This window comes from Dreissena polymorpha, chromosome 11 (assembly GCF_020536995.1).
Source record: "Dreissena polymorpha isolate Duluth1 chromosome 11, UMN_Dpol_1.0, whole genome shotgun sequence".
In the NCBI taxonomy this organism is placed as follows: Eukaryota; Metazoa; Mollusca; class Bivalvia; order Myida; family Dreissenidae; genus Dreissena; species Dreissena polymorpha.
The window spans coordinates 28,499,808-28,526,560 of record NC_068365.1 but is presented as its reverse complement, the minus strand read 5'-3'; the positions used below and the strand labels follow the sequence as shown (position 1 = coordinate 28,526,560).

The 26,753-nt window shown below is 34.1% G+C and overlaps 1 protein-coding gene across 1 annotated transcript; it reads right to left on the bottom strand.

The window, feature by feature from the left end:
* Positions 1-5,155: 5,155 nt before the first annotated feature.
* LOC127849721 (uncharacterized) lies at positions 5,156-25,883 on the bottom strand. Its single transcript, XM_052382469.1, has 11 exons — positions 25,865-25,883; positions 25,330-25,470; positions 21,461-21,613; positions 19,693-19,845; positions 18,923-19,084; positions 15,014-15,166; positions 12,809-12,961; positions 12,103-12,234; positions 11,026-11,169; positions 8,302-8,448; positions 5,156-6,369 (listed from the first exon to the last, which is right to left on the bottom strand). Exons 1-11 carry the CDS (start codon positions 25,881-25,883, stop codon positions 6,242-6,244), a joined length of 1,485 nt encoding a protein of 494 aa, XP_052238429.1. The 3' UTR covers positions 5,156-6,241.
* Positions 25,884-26,753: the final 870 nt, after the last annotated feature.

The window sequence follows — 26,753 nt, the reverse complement described above, 5'->3', positions numbered from 1 at the left end:
TCATAATGTACCTATAATGTTTCATTACTTAATAAAAATATGTTTATTTGAACAAAAGTGTCAATATACATCTACATGCAAACCTCAAAATGGAAAGCCCTATTTGCTGTTAAATTTACAAATTAAAAAGAAGAATTTAATATTTGTTAAATAACATCTTAAAAATTAAACATATATTAAAACATTTAAAATGCTACATGAATAAATGCATCTAAATGGAAAGCCAGTTTCAGCAATATACATGTACCTATTCCATTGATTAAGCTATCTGATGATGTAATTTGTACTATTTCCACTTGGCTCCTATATTGGTTTGCCAAGATGAAAATTCAACACTGTAAAGCTATTTGTATATTTCTTACGCTAATGAAAATATGTTTGAAAGCAATTACAAGAGCAAAACTATTTTAACACTGTACATTTATTATTCAATTACAGTTCTTCAGTATTGCTTTAAGCCAATCATATCAGTATTAAATATTATATACTGTTATTATCAAATAATTTAAGAATAAAACATGCAGAACATTATAATAATAACACACAAGATGTGTTTGTGAAACACTATGTCCCCCCCATATATTTGACCTTGAATGATGACCTTGACCTTTTCACCACTCAAAATGTGCAGCTCCATGAGATACACATGCATGACAAATATCAAGTTGCTATCTTCAATATTGCAAAAAATATGGCCAAATTGTTTAAGTTTGACACAAACAAACCAACAAACAGATAGGGTAAAAACAATATGTCCCAAAAAAGTTCATTACTCTCACAATTGTTGTGGTAGGCACTTGACAAATGTGTTGCGTAATTTCTAGTAAGCTTAATTTTCATCATTAAAACTGTCATCTTAATGATCTATCAATTAAAGAGCACACAATATTTCATCAAAGATAATAAATTTGTGCACTATAGCACTTGTATGGAAATTGACCAGAGAAAACCAAATATAGAAATAAGGTAATGATTGCAATAACTTAGAAGAAAATTTTGATGATGCTCCTTTACAAAATCTTTGCATTAATTATAATAAATTTAAATATGGTTCAAACAACTATTAAAGTTAACTGCATTTTTTTCATAAAGAAAAGTTCACAATATCACTATATGAAATAACTGTATAATAAGAAATTAATAGTATCCAGTCATCTTTATGTTTTAAAGACACGCACATTCCTATTGAAACATCACCTAACAAAAGTTTATAATCGTTCATACACTTTTTGTCCTTAATATTTTGTATTTTTACAACAACAACAACAACAACCATGTACACAATTCTTATGGATCTAACTCGTGTAAGTGCTTAATACCAAACTCATTAGTTTTTGCAATGTCTCAATTTCGCATTAATTTTTAACAAGGACTAACCTGATCAGTGATCTTTCTATTTTCAGGCATGTTTATTTTAATAATGTATGTAGTACATACTAATCCGCTGGTATCATCCATTCAACAAAATAATATGTCAATCCTTCAAAACCGTTCATCCCTGTATAACCATGCACAGTTTTTACACAGACTCCCCATGTCAATAAGTTGCATTTAATTCTATGGTATGAACCCAAATCCAAATTGAAGTGATTAAAGTATAATTTAGCATGAATTCTAGCAGTGATTTCATATAGCTCTCTTTATTCAAAATAATCTGAACTACCAGTATGTCATCAAACAATTTTCTAAAATAAAGGAAAGCAATGTTATAAAAACATAGAAACTAAATTTTACATTTTATGTTGATAGATGTTATCCTCTACTACCACGATTGACCCTAAACAGAAAACATTCAACATATATTGAGTCCAAAATTACAAGCTAGTATTTCAAAATACTTCAAAATCTGTACTCCATCAAAATCTATGGTTATATAGGTAATTTACATATATCCCATTATAATCAGTCCCAACATGCACTAGATAGTTAAGGCCATACAAGATCAATGTATCTGATCTGCTCAAACCTAGATCAGGTCTTCAAAGCCTCCATGGATACATTTATTTGATAATCTATTAAACACAGAGTTGGATTTTTCAGTACAAACTATAATCTATACATATGATACTACATTTTCTAAATAAACAACTTTAGAAAAACATGAAAGACTCGTAAAAAGACTATCACATAAAATGAGTAAACCAAATCAAATATTATTCTTTTGTAACTTTTTAATTATGCATTCAACCTTATATTTATAAAAATTGGTGTAGCATGCAATACAATTTTGTACAGCATGCATCAGCAAATGACACAAAAAATGATGATAGAAATAAATGTACAAACTGATATAATTAACAAGATTGAACTTGCAACTATGCCACAGATCTGAGAGAAATCATATTATTACTGTATTCTACAGAAATATACTCACTATTAATACACAAATATAAAGACTTATAAAAAGTCTAAAATATGACAATTGACAGAAAATAGGTAAAAGTGGCATACATTATGTCAAAGTGGCATAAAATATGTCAAAGTGGCATACAAAATGTCAAAGTGGCATACAATATGTGAGAAAAATATCAATCAAAATGTGTCAACATTCAAACAAGAGAACCATGATGGCCCTTATTTGCACACCTGGCTATATGAACACCAAATGTTGTAGACTTGATATGGTGATCCAGTTTTTGACCCCACTTGACAAAGATTCATACATGAACATGATATTATACAGATCAAAGTTCTGACCAAGTTTCATCAAGATTGGGTCTTATTTGTGCCCTCTGGAGTGATCTTTGTCACAGGTCTTGTAAAGATTTGACTTGGTGATCTTGTTTTTAGACGCACCTGACCTAGATTGAAACTTAGACTAGACAATTTCAAGATAAGCATTCTGACAAAGTTTCATCAAACTAAGGTCATAAATGTTGCTCCTAGAGTCATAAGATTTTTTTCATGATTTTACCTGGTTACCAAGTTATTAAAAGCCCATAACCTTGGCCTAAATATTGTAAAGATAAACATTATGACCAAGTACCATAAAGATTGAGTCATATACATGGCCCTTAGAGTGGAAACAAGGTTTTTTATGCTCTCCAGATTGAATGATCGGGGGTATATTGTTTTTGGCCTGTCTGTCATTGTGTCCAAAAACTTAACCTTGGTCATAACTTTTGCAATATTGAAGATAGCAACTTGATATTTGGCATGCATGTGTATCTCATGGAGCTGCACATTTTGTGTGGTGAAAGGTCAAGGTCATTCTTCAAGGTCAAATATATGGCTTCAAAGCGGTGCAGTAGGGGGCATTGTGTTTCACAAACACAGCTCTTGTTAAGAGTTGACCTGGTAAGAAAGTTTTTTGACATGCATGACTTAGATTCAAACTCTGTCTAGATATTGTCTTCAAACTCTGTCTAGATATTGTCTTCAAACTCTGTCTAGATATTGTCTTCAAACTCTGTCTAGATATTGTCTTCAAACTCTGTCTAGATATTGTCTTCAAACTCTGTCTAGATATTGTCTTCAAACTCTATCTAGATATTGTCTTCAAACTCTGTCTAGATATTGTCTTCAAACTCTGTCTAGATATTGTCTTCAAACTCTGTCTAGATATTGTCTTCAAACTCTGTCTAGATATTGTCTTCAAACTCTGTCTAGATATTGTCTTCAAACTCTGTCTAGATACTGTCTAGATTTTGTCTTCAAACTCTGTCTAGATATTGTCAAGAGGAACATTTTGACAATGTTTCATTTAAATTGAGACATATTGTGGCTTCTAGACCGTGTTTTTGGACAACAATGGCCCAGATTCAAATGCGACCTATGTATTGTCCAGATTACAATTCTGACCGATTTTCGTCAAGATTAGATGAAAAATGTGGCCTCTAAAATGCTTAAGCTCTACAAGTTTATGACAGGCAATACCCAACACTCGACAACAGATGCCAGACACAAACATGACCCAATTTCAAACTCGGCCTAGATATTCTAAAGATAAAACATTCTGAAATGTTTCATCAAGATTTAGTCATAATAAGATTTAACCTGACGACCTTATTTTAGATTCATGGGATGCTACCTAAATAATGCCAAGATATAAATTCTGACCTAGTTTCATCAAGATTGGATGACAAATGTTGCTTCTAAAATGCTAAAGAGCTAAAAATTCACGGCCGGAAAACACACAATGCCACACGTCAGACATATGATGAAAAAAAAAATCATTGGTTTGCCACTTCATCACTGGATTTTATATTTAATCCATAATTTTGTATAATGTCACTTTTAAATATATTGTTCTTAACAATATTATAAGCATGATTATAAAGTAAAGATTTTACAAAATTGAAGATTTTATGATGGGTTGTTACCTAATCAATAAGACTGAATTCATTAGATAAAAGTATTTCTCCAAAAAAATTTTTTTATAAAAAACACTGTCATAATTGTTAGTACAGAAACATGAACATGAAGACACACAAAAGAAACATAATTTTGTGAACCACTTGACATTTCTTGAACAGAAATATTGCAACCATATTGCATACTATGCATTTTGAATCGAATAGAGAATATAACATCAGTAACTTTCTTTTTCACTGTGACATTTCTTGTAATACCAATTTGCAAATATGTTAAACACAAACTAGCTATTTATGACTTCTCTTATAAAATATATTTATTTAAAAAATCACTAAATTAAAAAATAAAAATAAATAGATAAACATACAAAATATCACTAATACAGCTATTATAAGTATCAAATCATGCATTTTTGTCTTATGACCTCAAACATCATGGGTATGCTTTATGTATACATACATAAACAAAAATTAAACAATTTTACTATAATGTAAAGGAGCAATAAAAGTAAATACTTCAACAAAATATGAAATATTAATATTACAAAAGTATGTAAATAAATTGAACTGGATGAGACATCACAATGTATTGTTGAAGAGAAGGACAATTTTGTAATAAAGACAACATATGTAACAAGAGTGGCAAATAGTCAGGGTAATAATACAATTGATACATAAATAACCATCAATATTAGTAAATAATTGTTAATTCAGTACTAAATGTAAATTCAAAACGTATCTTTTTCAAAATAAAGATCATTACAAAGTCATTAGAATGTAACATTAGGACCTGTATAGCAAACTAAAGTATGTTTTATTGTATTATAATGACAGAGAAACACAGCAACATTTGAGGTTAAAATGACTAAGAATAGTTGTATCTTCAATTGATAAATCAGTAAATAAAAACAACTACAACAATTGATTAAAATAATGTATAAATTCCATAACCACAGTTGATCAATTGTTAATATACAATTATCAAGCAGTATACATTATGGCATGATTTTGAACAGCAAATTTGAAAGTATTTGGGCACAGACAATAAAAATATCCAACGATTTTGGCCTCAATCCCAGAAAATGGAGTTAAATGCATTTGCGTAAAGTGTCATCTCAGATAAGCCTGTGTCATCTCAGATAAGCCTGTGTCATCTCAGATAAGCCTGTGTCATCTCAGATAAGCCTGTGTCATCTCAGATAAGCCTGTGTCATCTCAGATAAGCCTGTGTCATCTCAGATAAGCCTGTGTCATCTCAGATAAGCCTGTGTCATCTCAGATAAGCCTGTGTCATCTCAGATAAGCCTGTGTCATCTCAGATAAGCCTGTGTCATCTCAGATAAGCCTGTGTCATCTCAGATAAGCCTGTGTCATCTCAGATAAACCTGTGTCATCTCAGATAAGCCTGTGTCATCTCAGATAAGCCTGTGCAGTCTGCAAAGGCTTATCAGGGACTACACATTCCACTTTTATTTAAGGCCTGTGAAGTATCGTTCCTGATTAACCTGTGTCTCATTTGTATTCAGTTGACAAGCATACGAAGCATACAGTTGACAAGCATACGAAGCCTCCAGAATGTTGCTGAATAACATGTAGTGAATTTAACTTGATCTTTATATAGATTCTAATTCTAAAAAAAGAGCTGGCTACATAAAGTATACCCAAATTGCTAAGATAATTAACTATTGCTAGTTTTGGTGTTAGAAGATTAATAGGATATAAGAAACTTAAGAAAAATTACTGTCACATTTAAAAAAAAAACAACAATAACAAACAACTCTAGCAAGATTTTGGTTAAGAAGAGACTTGCGTAAATGCCAAAAGTGTCATCTGTGGACTGCACAGGCTAATCTGAGACGACACTTTACACACATGCATTAAGCCCTGTTTTTCCAGAGCACAGATTACATACAAATGTACAAGATCCATTAGCAAGCCTTCATTTTCACAGACTTCAGTTCACACTCGAGACCTCCTTGTATAACATGACGGATCTTCTTCTGTACACCGTTCTTACAAGCATCAAACTCACCCCACGGGCCGTAGAAACAACGCACTGAAAGAAACCATATGATCAGAAATTATCAGTCTGAGACAAACTCCAAAGCCTTGCTGTTTTTTTTAAATAAATTTGTCAGAAAATTACACAACAATGTTTAACCAAAGATCTATTATTAAACATATAAATATTTATGTACAGGTCTGTGGTTTGACTACCACAAATGTATAACAAGAGCACTACATAACGGGTGCCACGCTCGGCTGCGAAAGCTTGTCAGAATTTTTTTTTTTTAGAGGTCACAGTGACCTTGACCTTTGACCTAGTGACCAAACAAGAGATGTGTTTGTCAGAAACACAATGCCCCCTACTGCGTTGCATTAAAATAACATTTCTATTTATCATTTGGCGGGTATAGAAATCATCTCCCTTTAAAGGTTATTACTTCCCTTGAATTTTTTCCAATCCAAACCGGGGGGGGGGGGGGGGGGGGGGGGGGGGAGGGTCTCACAGTCAATTACGACCATGTCAGACATCACTAACAATCAAGGCCTGTGGTTTAAAAGAGATCATAGCCAGAGTTTATCATGAATCTATGGACATAAGTCCACAGGTATGTAATGAACATTAAAGAAATTATGAGTATATCATTTAAAAAAAAAACTTTGACAAATCAATCATTTGGGTTATAAATAATCAAAATAATAAATCTGTACAGTAACTGTGAAAAGAACTTCAATTCTTGGTAAGGAAATATATAATATGATATTTATAATTATATAAATTACTTCCCTTGAAAATAATTGTCTGTAACAAATCTCTATTTTTAGTAGCAAATAATTAAAAGCCACTACCGTGACTGTACATTCACAGATTCACCACTCAAAATGAGCAGCTCCATGAGATACACATGCATGCCAAATATATAAAGTGGCTATGTTCAATATTGAATAATTTTCTCCCTTTTTAATGCTTATTACTTCCCTTAAATCTGTATTTTTTACCATAGACCGTAAAGGATGACTTTGACCTTTTACCACAATGTGTTTGTCAGAAACACAATGCCGCCTACTGCGCCGCTTTGATTTATTTAACAAAAATATATACGTGGGCAGGTCAGATAACTATGTCCATTTAAAGCTTATTACTTCCCTTGACTTTGTTTTTTTTTACCCTAGACCTTGAAGGATGATGTTCACCTTGAAATTTTACCACTCAAAATGTGCAGCTCCATGAGATACACATGCATGCCAAATATCAATGTGCTATCTTCAATATTTTAAAAGTTATGGCCAATGTTAAGGTTTTAGCATGACGCCTATGGAGGACGGCTGACAGCAGACGATGAACTGGCTATGACAATAGCTCGGGTTTTCTCTGAAAACAGCCTCGCTAAAAAGAAGGTTCATTATGATAAAAGGAAGAGAACTCGAGAAAAAGCTATTTATTATCATAAAAGTTCCTACATGAGAAACGGGCACTGCAATTTTTTTTTTACAATAAATGTCTTAAACTCCATATTGGAGGGCCATTGAAGCATCTTACTAAAAGTTAAAGTTGTCATTAGGAATGGAATACTGGTATATGGGAGATAACTCAGATATTATAAAACACACCAAGAAGGGCAAGATTTTGAATCAGATGTAAACATTGAAAGCTTCTCTTCCTAATATACATTTAAAGTTTCTATATTTTGAGTTTCATTAATAGAGGGTATTAAGCTTTTGCATATTTCAAAGAAATGAAAGTTAAGGATCTATGACTGAGCTGTTGTATGTTTTAGTCTTGTAAGCAAGCATTTACTAAAAAATCTTATTGTTTGAAAAATATATGTTACAGAATGATAAATATACTGTCAGAATACCATTGTGTTACTAAAAATGTTTAAATTTAATGTACAAAACAGAAAGTTTTATATTTTGTAAATTTATGAATAAACCTGTATTAACCTTTTGAAACATGTCCGTAATTATAAGAAAATCATACAACCTTGTCCGTTTTTCTTCTTGCACGATTTCTTGGTTATCTTCTCTTGTTTGCAGTTGGACCCACCAGATATCAGGATCTGTGTACGGGTACGCATTGGGTTCTCTGTTGTGTCACACTCTGACCAGGTCCCTGTCCCGTACACACACTCTGCATCAAAAGCAAACAAGAGCTTTGTCACAAACGTTTCTACTGATAATACCCTTGGACTGCTTTCTCAGCAATGTCCCAGGGTAGATAACTCAGGAATGCGTGGATAATAAAGGATACAAAAAGCAGAATTTGATTATGGTGTCATATTAAAATTTCCAATTTAATTGTTTGAGGAAGAAGAAAACAACTATTCAAAATAACAAACAACTTCTTTTATTGGAACAAACGACTGACTGGCTGACGGGAAAACTGACTGATACAACCAACACAGACACTCAAATATAACCCCTCATTGACAGAGGGCATAAGGGCATAATTAAAACAAGAGGGCCAAGATGGCACTAGTTCGCTCACCTGAGAGAGTCGGTTCATTCAATCTTTACCAAACGTCAAACTTGACCTAGATATTGTCCAGACAAACATCCTGGTCAAGTTTTATCATTATTGAACCAAAACTGTGGCATATGGAGTGGTTTTGTTTTTGTAAGATTTGACCTGGTGACCTATATTTTGAGTTGACCCCCCCCCCCTTATCAAACATCAAAGTTTGCTTACAACAATGAATATTATGACCAAGATTCATAAAATCTGAAACAAAATTGTGACCTCTAGAGTGTTTACAAGGATTTTGTATAATATAATGAAAATTTTGACAATCTAAGGGCAATAATTATGGCATTAATTATGTGATATATATAAAACCAATCTTTGTACCAAGTTTCATGATGATTGGGCAAAAAATGTGATTTCTAGAGTGTTCACAAGCCTTTTTTACTATATAAATATAAGAAAACTGCCCCCCCCCCCCTCCCTGCAGCCATGTTATTAAACTGACCGGAACCATTTTCAAACTCAACTCTCATATCAAGGAAACAAATGTTCTGACCAAATTTCATGAAAATTGGGCCCAAAATGTGACTTTTAGAGTGTTCACATGTTTCACTATATACATATAGAGAAAAATTCCCCGCCCACTGGCGGCCATGTTTTTTTCACTGATCTGGACCATTTTTGAACTCGTCCGAGATATCAATAAAACCAATGTTTTTACCAACTTTCATGATGATTGGGCAAAAATTGTGACTTCTAGAGTGTGTACAAGGTTTCTCTATAGCCAAATAAGGAAAACTGCCCCGCCCACTGGCGGCCATGTTTTTCAACCGACCGGAACCACTTTTGAACTCTACCAACATATCATTAAGGCAAACATTTTGACAAAGTTACATGAAGATTGGGCATGAAATGTGACTTCTACAGTGTTTACAAGGTTTTTCTTTTTTTTTACCTAGTGACCTAGTTTTTGACCCAGCATGACCCAGTTTCGAACTTGATTGAGATACCATTGGGACAAATCTTCTGACCAAGTTTCATGAAGATCCAACATGAAATGTGGCCTCTAGAGTGTTTATAAACCAAATGTGAACGACGGACGGATGGACGGTCGGACGGACGGAAGACGGACAAAGACCGGTCACAAAAGCTCACCTGAGCAATCAGGTGAGCTAAAAATGAGTAAAAGATACTGCGGTTGTTGTTAACTTTGTTTCCAGGCAACAGGAAATTTCAGGACACTGTATTCAATAAACAGTGACCTCTAAAGAAATTGGTGATACTGTACTGCCCATTTGAATTAATTTTAGTCTGAATTAGGTCAACATCAAAATTAGGTCAAGGTTAATGTGTGAATGGGTGACACCAGTAAATTAGGAATGATGACAAGTAAAACTGTCCATTTTAAAAATTAAAGTTCTTAACATTAAGGTCAAAGTTTGAATATGTAACTAGAAATGGTGATAAGCAGCAACTGTCCGTTTGAATTATTCAAATTTTAAACTACCTCAAAGTCAAAGTTAGAATAGGTTATGTGGGTAAAGTCGAAAGTGAGGTCAAGGTGTGATCAGTTGATATGGTTGGATTAGGGATGGTGATAAGTAACAACTGTATCAATGAAACAACAGTTTAATTATTTCAGGGGTTTGAGCAATTTTGGTCATATGACTTTATTTAAGTAAGCAGATCAGCACACAATTTGTTATCATCTCGTTTGAGGCAAACTCAATTTGAAGATTTATTTTATTGTATTAATGTTGCTTAAAGAACACATTAGCCTTTTTGTATTTAAGAGCAATTTTTAACACACCTGTGGTTTGCCAATATCTCATATTGATTAACGTGTTCTTTATGTGAATAGAAATTTCTTTAATTTTTTAACTTGTTAATTCCTGCTCAGGTACAGACTGGGTTATCTATTGTGCCATTTATGGACCCCATACCCAATTATTTATCATTAACCTATCTTAACTTTATGATTGATATTGTTATTTACTGACTTAACTTATCACATCAACCCTTTTAGCGCTGGAACCAAATTTTAAAGGCCTTTGCAAACAGTTTTGATCCAGATCAGACGCCACAAAACGTGGCGTGTAATCAGGATCCAAACTGTTTGCTATTCTGATATAGGTCTTTTAAAACAAGTGAAGAAAATGATTATTTGAGAAATTCAGCATACACCAATTTAGCAGACGACAAATATCCCAGCATGCATAGGATCAATGTCACACAAGCCCATACTTTTTTCACCCTTGCCACATTTCTTGGACAGCACGCGGGCGCTAGGACATGTGGCCAGAGAGCCAGGCCGGAGTCTGTCCACTCTGGTGGTCTGGTAAGTCTCCTTGTCACATGCTGACCATTCCCCGCTCTCAAACCGACACTCTGTAATACACATTCAGGGATATGCACCACTGTGAGCCTAGGTCATGACAAATTTGGCTTAAGGCATGTGCGTAAAGTCGTCACAGATTAGCCTCTGCTGTTCAGATAGGCTAATCAGGGACCACAATTTCTCCCTTAACTGAATTTTCATTAAGAAGAGACTTCCTTTAAATGAAAAATTCCATAAAAGCGAAAAGTTTTGTCCCTGATTAGCCTGTGCAGACTGTGTTAGGCACATGCATTAAGCACAGTTTTCTCAGAACGAGGCAAATTTAAGGACATTACAGGTCTGGCATTGGGCAAAAGTAGCTAAGAATGAGGTCCAAATTCTGAGTAGAACCAGTACTTGGTGTCTAAGAGTAGTTCACGAGAACACTACCAGTAAGGATGAGATCTCCACATTGGTAAGCATACCATATTCATTAACCCATTTATGCCTAGTATACTCTCCCATTCTTCTAAATTGGATCAATTTATTTCCAAAATTAGGGATGTCTAGTATATTTATTTCTATATTTAGAATATTTCATACAGAAATTCCTTAAAGCAAACAGACCCTGATGAGATTCCGCATCATGTAAATACCACTAGACAGCTGATGCTCTACAAAAGGTGCAATGCTGGCAAAGAACTGTACAGAATTATGCAGCCATGCTTTTAACATAGCTGTAATAATGTATGGAGGAAAAAAGTTTTATATTTGAAGTAACGGGGGAAAAAAATACACCATTGTTAACATAAAAATGTTAACACAAGAGATTTTTAAATAATAATAGATCAATCAATAAAAACAACTTAGCTCTTGATAGGTTCTGCACAATAAAGTCAATTAATATCATAGAAGTATGATATAGTTTCATTTTAAAGTGCATATATTTACACTGGCAATCACAAAAGGTTATCAAATAATCATACATAACAAGGATTACTGACGTTTTTTACAATTCCTAGAATATTGTTTCACTGGCGTGCATGTTGCAGGACCACTTGTCAAGACCTGACGACGAGTGATCGTGTTTGTTGTAAGATCACATCCTGACCATGGTTCCATCTTGTACTGACATACTGAAAAATATTGCATACTGTACATTCTCTATAAACATCTAAATACATGTACCCTCATTTTAATGATGCACCACCCCTCATTTGAATAATTCCCAAACTTCATTTTAATAATGCCATCCCCATCTGTCATTAATTTTTCCTAATGCCCCACCACTTATTTTAGTGATGACCTTACCCTTTGTCTTGATAATACATGTATCCTACTACTTATTTTAATCATGTCACTACCTTTTTAAATAATGCCCCATCCGTTATTATAATCATGTTTCCCAATCTCTTTTGAGTTATGACACACCCCCCTTAATTTAATCATGTTGATACAACTCTTTTTAATAAATTAGTATAATATCCCATCTCTGATATATCGTTAATGACCACCACCCTTATTTAAACAATTTCCTAACCACTAATTAAAGTAATATCCTCCCCTTTTTCATTAACACTACATGTATATCAGTATTTCCATTTTATAATAGCCTTGATAAATCTCCTTTATATAAAATCTATTTTTCTCGCCATTAACACATTTTTATTAGGAACATTATTTATATACATGCATATTAAAAATTATTACCATTAACATTGTTTTTCTTAGATTTGCATTTCTTCTCAATCGTTTGTGTAGGTTCACACTTTGCTGGGTCACCTCTTTTAAGAGTTTTCACCATCTGTCGCATGTTTGTTGTCACGTCACACTCACCCCAGCTTGTGCGACGGTACTTGCACACTATGAGAGCATAGGATACATAAACCAGGAAGAGCGTACATTAACTTGGCAGAGGGTACATTAACTTGGCAGAGGGAACATTAACTTGGTAGAGGGTACATTAACTTGGCAAAGGGTACATTAACTTGGCAGAGGGTACATTAACTTGGCAGAGGGTACATTAACCTGGTAGAGGGTTCATTAACTTGGTAGAGGGTACATTAACTTGGTAGAGGGTACATCAACTTGGTAGTGGGTACATTAACTTGGTAGAGGGTACATTAACTTGGTAGAGGATACATTAACCAGGCAGAGGATACATTAACCAGGCAGAGGGTACATTAACTTGGTAGTGGGTACATTAACTTGGTAGAAGGAACATTAACTTGGTAGAGGGTACATTAACTTGGTAGAGGGTACATAAACTTGGTAGAGGGAACATTAATCAGCAGAAGGCAATGCTAAGGAAGGCATCAAATACCCACATTCAAATAGACATTTTAATCAGAAATATTTCATATCTACCTGTATTTAGGGCCATTGGACAAAACTTAATTGTATTGAGACCATTTAAATACATGATTCTGTATGCGTGCCCTTCAAATATACATATTTATTTGAAAAATATTGTAATCTATCTATTTAGGGCAAAACATTTATAAAATCAACTAGCCTTTGAATTATAAAACAAAACAATAAAATTCTCCTTAAAAGAAAATAAGTCAGACTTTCATATATGTTATGAAATTTTTAACAGGAAGATATTTATTAAAAAAAAATCTGATAAAGGGAGAAAACTCAAACTGAACTTTTGAAATGACCAAAAAAAATTAACCCCCTTTGTAAGTTTTTTTGTTTTTTTTTAAATCTATTTTTAGTCGTGGCGACCTTGACATTGGAGATATTGACGTGATTCTTTCGTGGGACACACCGTCCCATGATGGTGAACAAATGTGCCAAATGATTTTAAAATCTCACAATGAATGACATAGTTATGGCCAGGACAAGCTCATTTATGGCCATTTTTGACCTTTGAACTCAAAGTGTGACCTTGACCTTGGAGATATTGACGTAATTATTTCGCGCGACACACCGTCCAATGATGGTGAACAAATGTGCCAAATGATTTTAAAATCTGACGATGAACGACATAGTTATGGCTCGGACAAGCTCATTTATGGCCATTTTTGACCTTTGAACTCAAAGTGTGACCTTGACCTTGGAGATATCGACGTAATTATTTTGCGCGACACACCGTCCAATGATGGTGAACAAATGTGCCAAATGATTTTAAAATCTGACAATGAACGACATAGTTATGGCCCGGACAAGCTTATTCCGCCAGCCCGCCAGCCCGCCAGCCAGCCAGCCCGCCAGCCAGCCAGCCAGCCAGCCAGCCCGCCCGCATTCGCCAATCTAATAACCAGTTTTTTCCTTCGGAAAACCTGGTTAAAAAGCATGAAAAGTGTAACTCAAAGAATATTGTGTGAATATATTATCAGCCATCTCAGAGCTGACTTTCCAGCCCAGCCCCTTCACTTGAGAGGGGGACAGGTCAACAAAAATCTGGATGATAGAAACACTAAAAGCTTGCAATTAGCACTAATATGGTTCAATCATATTTTCAGAGGACCATGTTCATTGATTAAATTATCAAAAGGACCATATTTGTATTTAATATCTAATACACCAAATGTTCTTTGGCCATGCTTCAGTACCACTGATTCAAGTGAGGCAATTAACCCTTAATTAATTTACACACATGCATTAACTCTTTCAGTGCGGGAACCAAATTTTAAAGGCATTTGCAAACAGTTTGGATCCAGATGAGAAGCCAAAGAACGTGGTGTCTCATCAGGATCCAAACTGTTTGCTATTCTGATAGTGTTCTTTGAAAAAAATCGAAGAAAATGCTAATTTTAGAAATTCAGCAGACAACATTTTAGCAGAAGACAAATTTCCCAGCATGCAAAGGGTTAAGTCCCATGTTCCCAGAGTGCAGCTGAGTTTGTGATTGAAGTACTGTTCAATACATTCAAAGAAACAAACAAAACAATCAGTAAAATTTCGTACAATGTGGACGTAGATGTCGATCTTTGCACTTCTTTGTTTGAACTTTTGTGGCGTTACATACGCTAGGATCGCCCTCTATCAAGGTCAGTGTGCGTGACACTGTGTTGGACGCCGCCTCGCAAGGTCTCCATGCACTCTTATCATACTTGCAACCTGCGCGAAAGAAATGAATAAAAGTATATGCAGAGTGTCATCGGCTTCATATAATGACTGCTAATTCTTACTTATGAGACACTTTTACAGATGAGCGCCTTAGACCCTGATTTTGATTCAATATTCTGCAAAATATGGTGATCTTTGGTTAAAACTTATTGTTGAGTTTTAAATTAATTATAAATTATCATGTATTTTATTTTTGCAAGATGAAGTCTTTATTTTTCAGTCATTTCATTAAATACTAATCGTTTTATACATCTAAAAAAATTACTGCAATTACCGATAGTGTATTAATATTAAAGTTGTAGATAAGAGAATATGGTTGTATAATTCAATCAATTTACTTTGAATCCTTGGACATTTAACCTTTTACAAAACAAGAAATGTGACCTTAACCCTTAAAGCGCTGGAGCTGAATTTTAAAGGCCTTTGCAAACAGTTTGGATCCAGATGAGACGCCACAGAACGTGGCGTCTCATCTGGATCCAAACTGTTTGCTATTCTGATAGTATTCTTTGAAAAAAAATGAAGAAAATGCTTATTTTACAAATTCAGCAGACGACATTTTAGCAGACGACAAATTTCCCAGCATGCAAAGGGTTAAGAGTTTTCACAAGATCATAATTAAAGATGCAAGGACATCTCATGACATACAATGGTCATAAGAAGATCACATACGCTAACCATGAGTTTGTTGTACTCAGGTGGGCTAAGAACGTCTAATCTCAAAGTCTAAGACGAATGACAGACAAGGAACAACTAACAAAATTAACAATAACACCCTGAGATCAGGTTAGCTAAAAAAGCAGAGCAGTATGCGTTGGTATACTGGTTTATTCAAGAATATAATGATTTATTTTATGCTTTCCAGTGGTTTATAGAGAAATATAAGTGAATTAAAACTGATAATTTCACTGTTTCAAACAATGAAAATTATCAGTGAAAATTATCGATAATTTTCACTGTTTACTGTGAAATGACGTCATTTTTTTGACGAAATGACGTCATTATTTCAGCGAAATTCTTTAGTTAAACTCTTTAACAATGTATATAAACTGTGAAACAAAGCATAAAATAAAAATAAAATTTGTTGGATTCGGTGGATTATCGATTTTAATTCACTTGTGATCATAAAAAATATATATTTTCACTCGTGGCTGCGCCACTCGTGAAAATATTATTTTTTATGATCACTCGTGAATTAAAATCGATAATCCACCGAATCAAACAAATATCCTCTATGTTCTCAATAAAAAATAATCTCACATTTGTTAGCATTGACTCCTTTCATTGAAATTGTGGTTATCACTAGCAAAATGATTTATAAATGAGTTATAGATTGGAAAGCAGTTTTTTATTACTTACTGTTTAGAAGAGTGTCGTTAAAGACTATTTATATTATAATTACAATAAATATGAATACATTTGCATTTTCCAGAACATTTGTGGTTACAAATGAATCAACATAAAGTCAGACACTTTAATTGTCCAACTTGAATAATATCAGCAGATGTTCAAACATTTCGTTTTCAATTAGCAGTTACTTCCCCTTAACCTCTTGCTCAGTTGTTGACAACCGGTATATATGGACATTGATTTCTTTGCATAATACTAAAAATGTGGTCAGCAACAAAGATAAATGTATTTTTTGCATACACACTGTAAATCACATAACATTTATGACAGAATAATAAAATCATGGTCAATTAAATATAAACACGGACAATATCCAGCAGAATTTAATGAATACCTAAAGTAATGTACAACTGCAGGTCAATTAACTACTGAAAACATTTAACACTGCCCCAAGCTACAATATAAACCTGATGACGTCCAACTTTGATTTGACAGAACCTCACATTGAACTTGTTTAATTGATGTAAATGTGTACTACATGACAAATGAAGACGTATGACTAAGATTATACACATCTTGTCAACAGGGCATGAAACGTTCCTTTCGAAGATACCTTTTTGTCAAAACCAATAGATTTTATAGTTTCATGTCCATATAGGAGTTCATAAATAATAATAAATCATTTGCTTTTTAAGTGTCATGTCCCATTTATAAAATGACGGTTATAAAACAGTGTGTACACTACACTCCTTAACTACTATTAAGGTCAGAACTAAATTTATTAATTTTATTTAACCTGAGGCACCATTTTGCATACATTAACACTGAGACAAGTATAACATTTATGTCGTGAGCAAAAACTTTAAACTGTAATCCTCATGACGTTATAAAGATCTAAACATTTAAAATATGCACATTTCCTGAAACATTCATGCACACAATCAACACAGCAAACTTTGACAAAATATTCACAGCCCAGTACGGCGTAGTAAACCATTTAAAATTAAGTGAAAACTTTTCTTTTCTGAAATATAAACTAGTTCGTAGTAATGTTCAAAATATCTTAAAAGTTATCAACTTATACATGGCCTGGGTAAAGCCTGACAAAAGTAACCTGACATTTAAGCATGAAAATTTATAATATTAATTGTTACCACTAATCATTAACTTTTTTCCCTATTGAAATAAAGTTTAATCAATATAATTAATTATTGCAATAAATGTTATTCAACTACTAGTAAAGTATGTGTATAAATAAAACAGAAAACCAAATACAAATAAACAAAACACGCCAAGGGTGTAATTAATGAGGATATTTGTTTGCCTGGGGGTAAATAATGAAATATTTTCTAAATAAAGTGAGCTAATTAATATTTACACAAGGGCTCAAATTTTTTAGCCTCTGTGACTTTAGTAACTGTACTAAATTTTATTTTACTACTTAGTTCACTAATCAAATATTAAAAACTGTATTAATTACCATATAATCATGTATTAGTTATCAATATGCATTTTTTAAGTAAGTATAAATGATTTGCATGCCACCATTTTTTTTTTTGCAACCTCAAATCAAACCATAAAAAATGTTGAGAAATCTAAAATTAACTCATTTTACTATCTTTTAATAGAACAATAAATCAAATGTTCTTTACTTGGATGACAAATTTAGCCAATAGAGACACATTAAGTCACATTTTACGCAGAACTATAAATTGTGTCAATGTGTTTTATGATCAAATCTGCACAGATTAGTGGGGATTTCACAACAGTGTACAAGCGTACAAGCATATGAATGAGCTTTTGATCTTAAAGCAGAACATTTTTTGTAATTGTGTACATGTATAAGTCTAATTTCGTTGATGTTCTACTTGTCATTTACATTTGAGTCATGTTCTGAGAAAACTGAGCTTAATGCATGTACGCAACATGTTGTCCCAGATTAGCCTATCAGGGATGACACTTTCCGCCTAAATTGGATTTTTGCTAAGAAGAGATATCATTTAAACGAAAAATGTCATAAAAGCGGAAAGTGTTGTCCCTGATTAGCAAAAGCGGACTGCACAGGCAAATTTGGGACGACACTTAACGCACATGCATTATGCACAGTTTTCTCAGAACATGACTCATTTATTTGAGCCTCATTTGGGAAAACAGGGCTTAATGTTTGTGTGTAAGTTGTCAGTCTAGATAGGAAACAGTCAACACTTTCCACCTAAACTTGATTACTCGCTAAGAACAGAACTCCTTTAATAGTAAAATAACATAGAAGCGGAAATGGACACTTAAACACAAGCATTAAGCCCAGTTTTCTCAGAATGAGGCTTATTTAAATTTAGTTTTTCATCAATGTTTTATCCTTTAAGACTAATTATAATCATGGGGACAAACTTCACCAACCATTCTGATTTTCTTCTTTCTTTTTCTTTTTATTTCCACAGGGTCTGGTCTCATTTATTCTCGGCTGGCAACGACCTTTCTTCAGGACCATTTCTCGGGACTTGAGACCTGTTTTTGGGTCACACTTTCCCCATTTACTTGCTTTTATGTACTTGCAATTACCTGGAAAAGGCCAAGTATTAATTTACTTTCATTTTTCATTTTTTAAGGGCAGATAAAAGTCGGTGATAGCACTATAGATCAAACCTGTGAGACCAGGTGATCACAATTAAAGACTGTATTTTTTATTTATTCTTATGGTATCTAAATGCAAACCATTGCACAATATCAATAAGTATTCTTTATTGATAATAAGGGAAACATTATTCAATACATAACTTTTTAAATGAATTTCTGTTGGGTGAGTAAACAGTCACTGTTTTATGTATTTGTTTTTTATGTTTGTTGAAAATTGTGAGAAAAGATGTTTCTGCCATGTCAAACAAAAGAGTACCGGTAAACGAAAACATTTTGAAGTATTTTAATATTCACTATGGCAAACCAAATTAACATTTAACAACTGACACTTTAAAAAAATGTCTGTCATTGTTAATTGATGGATCCACAAAATTAATTGCATTTATACGGTTAAGTAACATTATTAATAATTATATTGCAGTAGATGAAATGACCAAACAAGCTGGAGATCCTTTAAGAAACGTACAGAAAATGATACATAAACATTGAACACACAAAGAAATTAAGTCTGAAACATTTCCATGAGAAAATACTTTTAAGGCCTTGATGTTTGCGTTTGCAGATTTTCTCAACAGTCATGGTGGGTTTGCATGTGTTTGGATCCCCTCTCTTCAATGTCTTGACCATGACTTTGACATTTGTGGTCTGGTCACACTCCCCCCACCTGCCTTTCTTGTATACACATCCTAAATAACAAATAAATGAACACATATAATTATTCCTTAAAAAAAGTAATATATTTTTTCTTCATACTCCCCCCTCTGCAAATTAATTTAATTCAGTGTTTTTTCAGAATAATATTGCAGGGTCAAAGTAACAGATTATAATTTCAGTTTAATTGAATGGTGGCTTAACATGTAGGTCTTGTTTTTAGGGTAGTTATAAAGTTCAAATTGAAAAGCAACATTTTTTTACGACTGATCCATAATCCCAATTGATGTTTGTATCAAACAATATTTTAGGGCACACTTTTGTTGTACACAGAAAAAGTATACACTACAGTTAAAGAATACTATAATAAAGTTTTCAGACATCCACTTTTTTAGCCAAAATAAATATTTTGTGTGACTTATTTTTCAGACACCCTGATCTTCTCTATAATTAATGAATCTACACATTTTTACAGTTGCATTTGATCATAATTATGCCTATTTGTCTTAATACTGTGACAAATTGCTTGCGTTTTTTACAACCAGATGACTGTCATAAAACCTGATTGTCAGTGGACAATTGCAATTGCTTTATTTAAATTAATAGACATGCATATCAAGTATAGACAATTGTTTCATCTGATAGCATCAAGCGGTAAGGCAGTTGCAATAGTTGTAAGGGCCCAATAAATCATCCGCAAGTTTTTCATTTGTATTATTTTTGGCGTGTGTAATGTAAACTTCTGCCAACTCTAATCATCTGATCTGATTGCTTTTGAAAACAGTGTTTTGTTAATTTATGCTTCTTTAAAATGCAGATATCAAATGATAAATCATTGTACTCAATGGTAATATAGCATTCTATAAAACAAAAAAATGTTATCTAAGGAGATTATTTCATCAGTAATTCATACATACCCAGTAATGGCATGGTGTTTACAAGCACAGGTTATCATTGATCGACACCATTTGGGAAGTGACGTGATATATAGAGAATAACAGGTTACTACCTGATCGTTTTGTAATATATCAGGCGAGGCTTAGAATAAAATTAATGACGTAGCTTGCCAAGCCTTTATTTTATTCGTTCTGAGCTTGATATATTACAAAACGATCAGGCAATACTCAGTTTTTCTGTTTATCGTACCTCTACATCGCCCATTTTATCAGACATAGTGAAAAATAATAGCTACGCCGCTGCTTTTTTGCGGGCATTAGTACTTATTTTGACGTTTGATGTGTTCATAATGACATCATTAGTATTTGCGCTTAATATTTCTAAAATATGTTTCTTTATGTTTATGTTGCTTTTCTGTATAAATTACACAACATCTTGGTATCCAAATTGTTTGTCCTGTTGAATCTGATTCTATTTCAACAAAAAATATTACTTTATAGTTGATTCCGATTAATATGAACTTACATGAAACATCGAATGATATAACAACTTCCTGCTGAAGGGATATAAAAAAATTATATCATGCAGTCTTATAACAGGCAGATATCGATGGTGTGGTATGATAAACAGAAATATCCCAATGTAAATGCATCAGAAAATTGTCAAGATGGCTCTTAATGTTTGCACACTGTCTTTTAGGGAATATTTTTGTGCATTTAAATTTGTGGACAATTTTTGTTTAGGTGTCAATACCTTTTGATGACTTCTTTTGACGTTTACAATCTTTCTCTCTAGTTTTAGTCTGTGGGCACTGTGATCCACCAGTTTTCAGTGTCATCAACATCGTCTTTTTGTTTGATACTGGATCACAGATGCTCCAGGTCCCACGCTTATATTTACAGGCACCTGTAGTGACAGAAATACTTATTTATTCTAAATACGAGTATTTGTAATAAATTGAATATAGAATATTACATGACTGTGGTGTTGCTATGGGTTCTTTCGCACTAGCCGACAGACAGACAGACAGACAGACAGACAGACAGACAGACAGACAGACAGACAGACAGACAGACAGACAGACAGACAGACAGACAGACAGACAGACAGACAGACAGACAGACAGACAGACAGACAGACAGACAGACAGACAGACAGACAGACAGACAGACAGACAGACAGACAGACAGGACAGGACAGGACAGGACAGGACAGACAGACAGACAGACAGACAGACAGACAGACAGACAGACAGACAGACAGACAGACAGACAGACAGACAGACAGACAGACAGACAGACAGACAGACAGACAGACAGACAGACAGACAGAAAGACAGACAGACAGACAGACAGACATATAGTGAATGCAGTATACACCCACTTTACTTTGTATGGGGCGGATAAAAATACCTAAAACAAATTTGTGCCTACAGACAGACAGACAGACAGACAGACAGACAGACAAGACAAGACTAAGACAGACAGACAGACAGACAGACAGACAGACAGACAGACAGACAGACAGACAGACAGACAGACAGACAGACAGACAGACAGACAGACAGACAGACAGACAGACCAGGCAAGGCAAGGCAAGGCAGACAGACAGACAGACAGACAGACAGACAGACAGACAGACAGACAGACAGACAGACAGACAGACAGACAGACAGACAGACAGACAGACAGACAGACAGACAGACAGACAGACAGACAGACAGACATATAGTGAATGCAGTATACACCCACTTTGCTTTGTATGGGGCGGATAAAATACCTAAGAAAATGTAACAGATGTTCATTGGAACAGTTTTCACAGAAATTATGTAAGATTTAATGTTATGGTTAAAAGCTCTATGCCATATGCAAATCATTTTATTGGCCTCATGAAGGCAATTCTTAAACATTATTTTGTGTGGTTTATAGCTTACGCACAGCAGGCGGCCAACACTATAAAGCAATTAAAACCAAGTTTCTCAACATGTTTGTTCACCAGTCTTACTTGAAGTAGTTTCATGTTTCAAGGCATTACATTTTCCAGTCAATTGAACCAGGCAGTTTTTGGTTCTCAGATAGATGGCCAGAAAAGATATCTCCATATCTCATTAACCAATTTGATGAAATTAAAACAATAAATTGTGGTAGTCTGAGAATCGTTTTACTATGATCCACACTTTTCAATACTCTTTACTCTCCATTGCTCCCTGAAAACGATTGAAACTTCAATATTTGGGGTCTTTTTGTGGATATTAATTTTATCATCGTATTTTATGGATAATAGCAATGTGTTCACTTTAACACAATGGCCCTGACAAACTTGGATTTTGATTTAAACCTTTTCATTAACTTTTTTTTCATTTAAGCTAAAGTGCATAAAAATCCTAATGCTTATTGAGAAACTCTCGAGACTAATTCCTGGGTAGAACCAGTACATGCTGCATAAACAGAGGGTCTTGAGACAACTCCTAGAGAGAGGATCTAACCCATGACCACCTGATTACTGGGTAAACACCGTATCCACAATGCCACTGCAACATGACAAAGTTCAGACAAAGACTGATCACATGTACCACCTTGTGTGTACAAACCCATTTTTCATGACATAAACATTCATCATTCAACAATGTACAGTCCTGAGAATAAAAACTGATATAATTATGCGTCATTATCTGACTTACATTAATAAACACATAAATGGTCACTGCAGATGTATGCAAGCTATTCGAGGAAGGGGGCTGAATATCAGAAACATGCATCCAGCCTTTAACCCTTTGAATGCTGGGAAATTTGTCGTCTGCAAAAATGTTGTCTGCTGAATTTCTAAAATTAGCATTTTCTTCGATTTTTTTCAAAGAATACTATCAAAATAGCAAACAGTTTGGATCCTGATGAGACGCCACGTACTGTGGCGTCTCATCTGGATTCAAACTGTTTGGAAAGGCCTTTAAAATTCGGTTCCAGCGCTGACAGGGTTTACAAGCTAGTTTTTGGCATATATTTCCCTGCAAAAATGCAGTACAAAGATGGACCATAAAATACCCTAATTGCTTCATGAATGCCGAAAGAAGATCATGAATTCTGTGGTGCCATTGGATTGGGTGATTGGGGGGGTGTTCATAGACCTTAAAAATGTGTTGTAAAGTAAGAACTGGTATGGTAACAATATTGCAATTATGTAGAGGAAAAAGAAAGGGAGTGTTATGCTGTTTCAAAATGATCATTATGCAACATGTATACTTCTCAATTAATAAATCAAAGCACTGAAGGCACTGAAGTTGTTGGCTCTTGTGGTCCTTGATTAGCTTGTGCGCATTGCACAGGCTAATCAGTGTGCACAGGATAATCTTACTTGATATGCATTAAGCCCTGTTTTCCCTGACAGCAGCCAATATGTACAGATTTCAATGATAAACACTAGACTGGCCAATGTCGTCTTACAAGCTGGTATATACACTCACTGCTAGAGCAGAATCATTTGTCGTCTGCTGCAGACAGGCAGCGGTTATCGTCCCTAGCAGAGTGAGTTGCGGTTCTTACCGTAGCTAAGGCTTCTAAACACATACTGATTTGCAAAATATGCTCTGTAAATTTAGTCAGCCGCTAACGCGACCAACTAATAACTGTTTTATTTACCAGTACAGATGGTCTATCAACAATTTCAAGCTGAATTTCTAAAATAAAATCACTAATGAATAAATGTTTTAAAAGGTGACTACTACAAACATATGTTGAACATAATGCTGCATCCTAAACAATACAAAGATTCATTGCAGTAATATGAGACTTGCAAACACCAGGACTGACATAGAATTTGAATTCAAATTAACAAGACAACATGCACATCTGCATGATAAAAACAGACCAATCCTGCATACAACATAACATGAATTACATGTCTTAATGAACAACAACAAATGAATGCCTAATGGAACATCTCATGTTTTTTTTTTACATGAAATGTAAATATGACCGGCTTATGCTATCTGAAAGAAAATGGTGTATTTTCATCTATGGTATATTAAATGTGCTTTTCAGCTAAAAATGTATACTTTTAGGCTCAATTTTTCAAAAACTACCCACAAGCGATATTATGGACCCAAAGTAGACTCAACAAGGCTGTCCAGCTATATCTCCATCAGTAGTAATTTTACCTTAAAATGTGACCATAAGACTTATTAAGTCTCATTTACACTAATTTTAAAGAACAATGCAGTCCAAAGGACCCCTTTATCTTTATCCCCTCAATGATCCTTTTGACCTTCAACATTGAACTAGACTTTAAAGAGGTTTTACTGCCTCCTAGGGTCGCACTTTGCAAGAACATGAGAAACATTTAGGTATGTTTCATGAAAGTATTGTTAGTAGCATTAGAAAAGACAGAGAGTGTGACCTTGATCTCTACTTGGCTTGACTGCCCTCTCCACATGGCCTCAATAAGCAGAACATTTAAAGCAAGATTCATAAATATCCTACCGTTTTCTCAGCACTTAGTTTAAAACACAAATTTAGTTGGATCTGGTAATTAATATATGCACCATATTAAACGAAATCTTAAATACATTTCAGCTTTAAGGTCAAGGTCAGGTGAATGTTTTTCAGCTACCCTGTTTCCCATGATACCTCTCTGTCCACGACATGGCCGTTCCTGGACCTGAACGGGTGGACAATCGCCTCCACCACGCTTCAGTGAACGCTCGCGCTGTTGAGTATTTGTGTCCGCATTGCACTCTCCCCATGGGCCGGCATTGTACTTGCATTTACCTATGGAGAAAAGAGTAAACAATTGACTTTTTGGTGAGATTTGTTGGACGATTAGTTAAACCAATTTAAAGCCTTGTAACATAGTTGACGGAGAACGCAATAACAAGAAAAACGTTAACCAAGTCCATTTCTGATTTCTTTACGTTTTATTTCTGCTTATTAAAACATCACAACGCTTTCAAAAATGTTTGTCAAATTCAAGTTGACCGACTCTCTTATGTTCCGATTCAATGAAGCCATCGGCAGTTGCGAGGCAGAAATCATCTTATTTGACCATGTCAACGAATATTTTTGATGGCTCTTCAAGATAAGTATATTTGGACTGTGTTTCATAAGTAATCTTGTTTGACATCTTTAAGTATATACCTATAGGCAGTCACGTTTTGACTTGTACCTTGATAACCGTGGTACATTTTAATTTAAACTTAATTACGTTCAATTATGATTTGGTAAATATTTAAACCATTATTTTCTCTATAATTAAACATCTATTACATTCTATTCTTTATAATTAAACAACTATAAATACTCTCCAAAATTCAAGAATCCTATTTATGAAATTATGGTTGTTGTGATAAAAGATTTGGTAATAATTTTCTACCATTATTAATTTATAAATACCAACTACGTTACAGCGTAGACTTCAATGTTTGTTGGAAATGTCTCATAGAGCAAATCTCTTGCCTTGATTCCTAGAACATTGTAAAGCCTGTTTTAACAGTAATAGCTCAAGCTCATATTTTATATTGCAATAAAATGTGTCTTGTTCTGATAAAACTGGGCATAATGCATGTGCGTAAAGTGTCGTCCCAGATTAGCCTGTGCAGTCGGCACAGGTTAATCAGGGACGACACTTTCCGCTTTTATGGTATTTTTAGTTTCAAGGAAGTCCCTCCTTACCAAAAATCAAGTTAAGGCAGAAAGTGTAGTCCCTGATTAGCCTGTGCGGACTGCACAGGCTAATCTGGGACGACACTTTATGCACATGCATTATGCCCAGTTTTCTCAGAACAAGACACAAATGTTCAATAATTGATTTGGAAAATGATACCAGCCTTAATTGAAAATTAAATACTTACTTAACGTCATAAATACTATTTTGTACTTCACAATAAACTTAATTTTTTTTAAATAGTAATATGAATCAATGGAATAAGTAACTTATGAATGTTATGTGTACACCAGGCTTAACTGTTTTTAAAAAGTCAAGGCCACATGCTTTGCCCTGACTGTTCCAAATTGCTTACACAAGCTTTAATCAGTTTTATTCTTAATCCTTAACC